The sequence below is a fragment of the Pinus tabuliformis genome, chromosome Q (assembly GCF_031772625.1).
Source record: "Pinus tabuliformis cultivar Carrire ecotype Pingquan chromosome Q, CPIR1, whole genome shotgun sequence".
NCBI lineage: Eukaryota > Viridiplantae > Streptophyta > Pinopsida > Pinales > Pinaceae > Pinus > Pinus tabuliformis.
Window position 1 is genome coordinate 289,846,160 of NC_142296.1, and position 7,578 is coordinate 289,853,737.

The 7,578-nt window shown below is 41.6% G+C and overlaps 1 protein-coding gene across 1 annotated transcript; it reads right to left on the minus strand.

Annotated features, from left to right (window-relative positions):
- Positions 1-5,843: 5,843 nt before the first annotated feature.
- On the minus strand, positions 5,844-6,179 carry LOC149219368 (uncharacterized). Its single transcript, XM_089386807.1, has one exon. The coding sequence runs from the start codon at positions 6,177-6,179 to the stop codon at positions 5,844-5,846; it is 336 nt and encodes a 111-aa protein (XP_089242933.1).
- Positions 6,180-7,578: the final 1,399 nt, after the last annotated feature.

Sequence of the window (7,578 nt, forward strand, 5' to 3'; positions counted from 1 at the left end):
AGATCTCCATAATTAATGCTCTTTTGGTAACAGATTTCCAAATATATGCTTCTTAAATGCTCGCCCCCTCCCACTCCCTTTAACAGAAAATAGCCATCCAATCATCTATAGTGTCTCCAACGGTTACTTTTTGGCCAGGATGTGCGGGAGTCCCATGGAAACTTTTAGGGGCTAATATTCATAGGTGGGCTAATTTTCCATGATTTTTCAACAAAAAGATTCACCAATTTCCATTTTTTATAAAAATTGATTCGCCCAAACTTTGCAATTTAAAATTATTTTACATTAAAAATTGCCAACATTGTATAGACACTACATGTAAATTCATTATAAATTTGAATAATTTTAAAAATATATTAGCCCCAAGGGTTATCTCAACTAGTCAAATAAGTTCCTTGTTGTTCGGGAGGTCACAGGGCCAGTTCTCCTCGAAGCCCTTGGGGTTAGGCCTAGCTATTGGCTGCGGAGCTTGATACCCTTGATCAAGCTCAGATATTTCCATGGACGTAGCGGCCACCCAGCGACCGCAGGTGTCCGTGAACCACATGTGAAAGAAAGAAAAAGAAAAAAAATATATATATATATATATATATATCAATAAACATTTTATAGTTTTCATATTAGGGACTAGTGAGATTTGCTAATGTTTTTCAACTTCAAGATAATTTTCCATCCTTAAAAGTTTCCCTATGTGGGACCCACTATGCTAGTGCAACTCCTTCATCACAACTCGCAGTTGCGCCTTCCCCTAATTTTCGTTCAGCCCATTCACTTCACCAAATTGTTCTTCTGTTAGCGTAGTTTATAGTTCCGCACTTCCTTGTAACTGCTTGAAGTACTAAGACTATCTTGAATCCATATAGTCATTGCGCAAGGGTGGTATCGCCCCTATACAACTTTAACCAGCTCCCATTGAATCTTCCTAGAAATAGATCCCCATTCAGCTTTGCGAGCTGAATTGCACCTCCATCCATAATCTCCTTGACGATGTATGGCCCTCGCCAATGCATCTGAAACTTCCCTGAAAACTTTATAAACTTGCTATCATACAGTAGTACTATGTCCCCATTTTTAAAGGTGTGTTGTTTTTGTCTTGATGGGCCTAACGCGGTTCAGCGTTATCTGTGCTAACCAACAAAACCCTTATTGTTGTCCCTTTCAGCCACAACCCATGTAGCGCAAGTTGTAGTCTCACCCAAGCAGTATTGGGGGATGCTAGAACTAGGTTTCTTCATCAAGAGACCTATGTGATGTGTTCCTGCAATCCTTATGGCTTAGATTTACCTTCGTGCACCTTTAATCCTTCTGAATAGTTAACTAATGCAAATCTATCTAAACAACTTTCAGATCTTCGTGAAGGTCCCTAATTATACTTATCATGCATAAAGATTATAGTTCTACTACTTTTGCGCAGTAAAAAAGCATTAAATCATGTAAATCATAACATAGAGCGAAGATACATACACTTTGCAGAAGTAAATAATAAGACACAAATGCACCAGATTGAGCTCAAAATAGTCTTTATTATGTATAATCATTCAATTACAGACTTATTTTCCCTTTGCACTCAGCTGCAGGGGCCCGTGCACTCAGCCTGCAGACCTAACAAGGTCTCTATGCACTCAGCTGCAAGAGCCTTTCCCTTTCACCTAAGTACAGGAAACAGACCTTTCCTGCCTTAGCACCTTGCCCTTACAATTATTCTTCACTATTATATACTTCTAAAGACTTGCTATGACTCATCTATATATAGCATTTTCTTTACAATACCATGGTCCGTGGACCATGAGCGGGTCTCAAAACCACTCTATCACTACCCACCTAAGGGACTAAATCCCCTTTAACTTATACTAGCTTCGTGCTCTGATTCCAAATTTTGCAGAGACTTTACATTCTCTACAAAAAGATAATACAAAATTTACCAAAAATTTGACCAAAATGACCCTAGTGACCCCTTCCCAATAGGCTCCCAACACAAATTGGGTGACTCTCCCTCGAGTCACTCAGCTGGCACAGCAATCTTGGCTTGGATTTTTCTGAAATCCACCTTCAACACTCGTAAGTTAGCAGTACCCTACACTGTGGCCTGTTGCACTTCCTCAACCAGCTTCTCTTTTGTAGGGCCTTCCACCGCAAGGCCCATTGTCCGTTGTGTCTACTGGATTTTCTTCAACTTCTCTTGTACTAACAGAGTAGGTTGGCTCACTTCCTTTGTCCACGATATATGATGGCCTTCAAGATGGCCCATTTTCTCTACATATCCTCAATCTTTGTTTGTAGTTGTTTCCCTTTTGTTAAGCGATCGAAGCACTGGATTGGCGCCAAAGTGCACACAGTCACCCTGAGTTCATCAAATTGTTGTTGCTTCTCCCAGATATCTGTTCCAATTTTCTGTAGAGTGGGGTCCTCCTACAGAGTTGTCCATAATTCCATTTCTTGCTTGAAGAGCTCTGTGCAGCCCTCTACCGTTGCATCTAACATGGCCATTCCCTCTTTGATGGCTTCTCCATGCTACTCCCGAACTTCTGGCAGAGTGGTTGGCTACAACTTTAACTGTAATTCGAAGATCTGCATTTGTAACTCAAATTAGACTCATCCAACCTCCTCTTTTGATTCTCTAACTACGGTAGCCAACTTTCAAATCTTCACTATTAATTTTGCATCATTGGGAATATTAAGTTATGGCAGTGCATTACATGCTTGTGTAATGGTTTCCTCTAAGTTCTAGTTGCGCATGGCTAGTTCTTCCTTTTCCTTCAGTGCCTGTTCCTTCTCTGTAAATATTTTTTCATTGTTCATCTTTACTTCACTGATGACTAATAGCGCGTGCTTCTCCCTGACCTTGAGCTCTTTTGATACACCCTGATGCAGTTCGTGGAGGGTCTAAATAGTCAGCGCGACTAGGTTGTCACCCACATCCTTGAGTTGTGCGAGTTGGGTGTTTACTTCATTTGCCTGTGCGCGCAGTGAGCCCTCTAATAATGGTATAGTTGTGAGGTCCAAAGTCTTATCTGTCTCTAATACAGTTACACTCGCTTTTTGCAGGATCGCTTGAATCTTGCTCGCCTATCCCACGCTTTCTTGTAGCCTTCTTGTTTGAATCTGCAACTCGCGTAGATCCTTCTACACATTCCCCAACATCTACAGTTCTTGTGGTTCAAACTATTTCCATATTTCCATCATGGTGTCGCTAAAATTATCTCCGATCTCATCCAAGTCCCCCTTAGTGAGGACCATTGGATCCACATGTGAATGCTTATTGGATTCCTACTTCTTCCTAGGGCCGAACGTCATCTCCTTTTGGCGCTTTGTTATTCTAAAAGGAGTGATATGTTCCTCACCACCGCCTCCTTCAATGTTGGAACCCTCCTTGTCCTCACTTTGTTGAGAATCTGACTCCTCAACCTCCACTGTGGTCTCCTTCATGGCGTGCTCCTTTTCAGCAGCTGCCTTAGTAGCATCTGCCTTGGCAGCAACTTCCTTCTTTTTATGTGCTACTTTATCTTGAGGTGCAGCTTACTCGGCTTCCTTTTGCTTTTGTTCTGTTACCATCTGTGTAGAGGAACTCTCTCCACCCTTTCTTGTTCCTACACCAAGATCTGTGGGTTGCAGCCACTCCCTTGGCCATTTCCCCACAATTTCCTATACATCTGCATTAGTGACTAGGTATGGCAGCTTATACCATACCTTCTTAGGATCTCATTGCACGTGGATAGACACATTGTGAAAATATGCCTTGAACTCTGTATATGCCTCCAATTACTCAAATAGGGTTGGTGACAACCTCAGCCTCTGGTTGATCACCATGTGGAGCTCCATCTCTACCAGCACCCAAAACATCTTCATCTCCATGACTCGTTCTGGATCCTTGGTCGCCCATAGTGAAGTGAACTTCGTGGCTTCTGGTAAGTCATCATCTTGTGGAGGGAATTTTCTATCCTCTGGTAGCCTCCACGCAACTAGGGCAATCAACAACAACAGCCAAGTATAGTGGAATTCCTTGCTGTTGTCCTATGCTTCGTGATAATTGATCAAAAAATCTTTGCATAGGTACTGCACCCAGTTGTACTGCACCCCCTTCATGCAATGGGAAGCAAGTGAAATTACTGGCACCAAAACCTCGTCCGCGAGGCACTTTCTCATGACCTTGCAGGCCAAAATCTACGCAGAAAACTGTACTGCCTTATATGTGATTGAGCGGATGGAATATCAATGTGACTTATTTACCAAGCTAAACGCGCTCTTCATTATGTCTATGAGTTTCTTTTCCTTACTCTTACCTCCAAACTCCTCGGTCGGATCCACCCCTTGGTATGGTAACCTTCTGATACGTGGATTAGCATATCTGTGATGGGGATGGGTTCTCCCAACTAGAGACACCCATCATGAACCAAAGTAATAAATTGACAAATGCAGACCATATTAATATTGGTTCTGCTAAAATACGACACCCACAACATGTTCAACAACCCAACCTTTTCAACCCCCGTGACCCACTTCATAGGCTCAATTCGCATGACTCTAGTCTCCTCATAGAATATCTTTGCCAAATACTTGTTCGACGCCAACTGCAGGAATTTTTCATGGTCAGCTAGATCCTAGTCTTCCATTTTGAGTGCAGCAATGCACCCTAAAAATGTGCCTTCAAGTACCACCTTCTTCGGTAACAGCGGAGTCGAAACCATGAAATTAGCAGTATCGGGATCCTTTGGAACCTTTGCTTTGCCTTTTCGCGAAGGGATATGCTTTAGGAGCCTGGTGATAAGATCTCCCTCCTTAGTGTCCAACTCTTCAACACCTTCGCAAAGCTCTTCTTCGTCAAGATCTAGGGGTTCATGTGGCTTTTTTGACTTTTCCGTCTTCCCTTTCTGTTGAATCTCAGTGGGATTCTTCTTCGGCGACTGCCTCACTAGAACAAACTGTGGTTTCTTCTATTTTTCTTTAGCAATTACAGATGATTTAGGCCTAGGTGACCTCGACGTCATAGGCATAGACGGTGTGACTTCCATTGCCGACACGATTTCAGGGGTCGCAACTTCAGGGGTAGCGACTTCAGAACTTGTGGCTTCTACGTGGCTAGTGGTTTTAATTCTCTCTAAGAAATCCTCTTGGAATGCTTCGGGCATGTTAGCTAACCCTGAATGTAAGAAAATATCCTCCCAATCCTATTGGTTCATAGACTTAAGACTAGAGTGCTCAAAAGAAGTTTTTAGAAGGCAAAGTGTTCTATTGCAGGCCAACATTCTATATTTATAGGCGATGTCAAATTCAAATCCGACCGTTCCCTCCAAAATTCTACCATAAATGCATCTTTGGCAATAGATTGCCAAATATTTGTGCCATAAATGTAGCCTACCCACTCCTCCTAACGGGATTTTCTCCATCCACTCAGCTATAGTTAACCCAACAACTATTTTCGACCATGTTGCATGACACCATCCTCCATGGCACAGCCCTTCCTAGCGCAACTCTTCCTAGCGTTCTTCTTGCTTCCATTGCGTAGCCCCCTCACTTCGATTTTCCACTTTTTGGGCAGTGTAGTTTATAGTCCCACACTTCCTTGCAGCTGCCTAGAGTACGAAGACTATCCTGCCATCATGTAGTCATTGCATAGGGGCAGGATCCCCTTTATATAACTTCAATTGACTTCCATTGATTTTTCCCAGAAATAGTTCCCCATTCAGCTTCGCAAGCTAAACTACGCCACCATCTATAATTTCCTTGACTACATAGGTTCCTAACGAGTGCATTTGAAACTTCCCAGGGAACTTCATAAATTTTATATCATAAAGTAGGAATAAATCATTCACCTTGAAGGTGCACATCTTAATATGTGGATCGTGTCAAGACTTCTCGCACTCCTTCTGCACATGTTGGTGAAATCCAACTAAAAACCTGTCTTCTTCTAATTCCAATAACTGCGCGAGGAGCTCTTCCATAGTCTCACGATCAGCCATATCTATTAATGCTGCAATCCGTAGACTTGGCACAATAAACTCCATGGGCATCACAGCCTCTATCCCATAGACCAATCTGAATGGAGTTTGGCCTATCAACTTTTTACACATTGTCCTATATGCCCATAGGACCGCTGGTATGTGCACATCCCAATCGTTCCTCTGTGCGTTGCAGATCTTTGTCAATGCGTTCTCCATGATTTTATTGAATGCTTCAACCATACCGTTGGCTTAAGGATGATAGGGCATACTCTTCTAATGATAAACCTGGAATTCGTCAAGCATCGCGGTAATAATTTCTTTTAGAAAATGTGTACCCCTATCACTCATCAGTATCTTAGGACACCCAAACCGAGTCAAGACATATTCAAACAGGAACTTCGTAGTTGTAGCAGCGCTATAGTATTTGACTGGTTGTGCTTCCACCCATCTCGTTAGATACTTAGTCACAGTAATAATGTACTGCATACCTGTCTTTTTCCCTAGTGGTTGTATCAAACCCAAAAATTCAATATCCCATTTGTCAAACACCTGCAGCAAAATTTGTGGGTTTAAGGGAAATTCATCCCTCCACGATGGCTTCCCCGTCCGTTGACAAAAATCACAGGCCCTACAATATGCCCTAGAATCCTTATGCATTTTTTGCCACCATAACCCTGCACGCAAAATATTCTGTGTGGTTTCTCTGCCTACATAGTGTCTGTTGGCATTATGATACATATGTTGTACTTGATGGCAACCCACTCATCTAAGATGATAAATTATAGTGCAGCAAAGTTCACGCACTTTCATGAAGATAAAAGTTTCTTTCATGTAGAGAAAAGTTCACGCACTTTTATGCAGAGAAAAGTTTATTTCATGTAGAGAAAAGTTCACGCACTTTTATGCAGAGAAAAGTTTATTTCATGTAGAGAAAAGTTCACGCACTTTTATGTAGAGAAAAGTTTATTTCATGTAGAGAAAGGTTCACGCACTTTTATGCAGAGAAAAGTTTATTTCATGTAGAGAAAAGTTCACGCACTTTTATGAAGAGAAAATTTTATTTCATGGAGAGAAAAGTTCACGCACTTTTATGCAGAGAAAAGTTTATTTCATGTAGAGAAAAGGTTTGATCTCACGCACTTTCATGGTTGGTTCATGGTATTAGTTCGACAGTTTTTGATCCTATGGTTTTGGCCCGTGGTATTGCATCCAAAAGTGTTGATCTCACGCACTTTCATGGTTGGTTCATGGTATTAGTTCGACAGTTTTTGATCCTATGGTTTTGGCCCGTGGTATTGCATCCAAAAGTGTTGATCTCACGCACTTTCATGGTTGGTTCATGGTATTAGTCCAACAGTTTTTTGATCCTATGGTTTTGGACCGTGGTATTGTGGAAGGCCTAAGACTATAAAAGAGGAAAGAGATCATTTGGCAAAGAATCATCGAATGAATTGAATATCTAATAAGTGCTAGATCTGAAATATTTGTGATTGGGTTATGGTGCAGATCTGGATCTGAATGAAGGAGGAACCTTAGCGCATAAAGAAGGATAAGTTCTTTTGATGGGTCATAATCTTTATGCTTGAATAATAGTATCTTTGCATGATTTTGATCTGTTATATGAGGCGCATGCTTGATC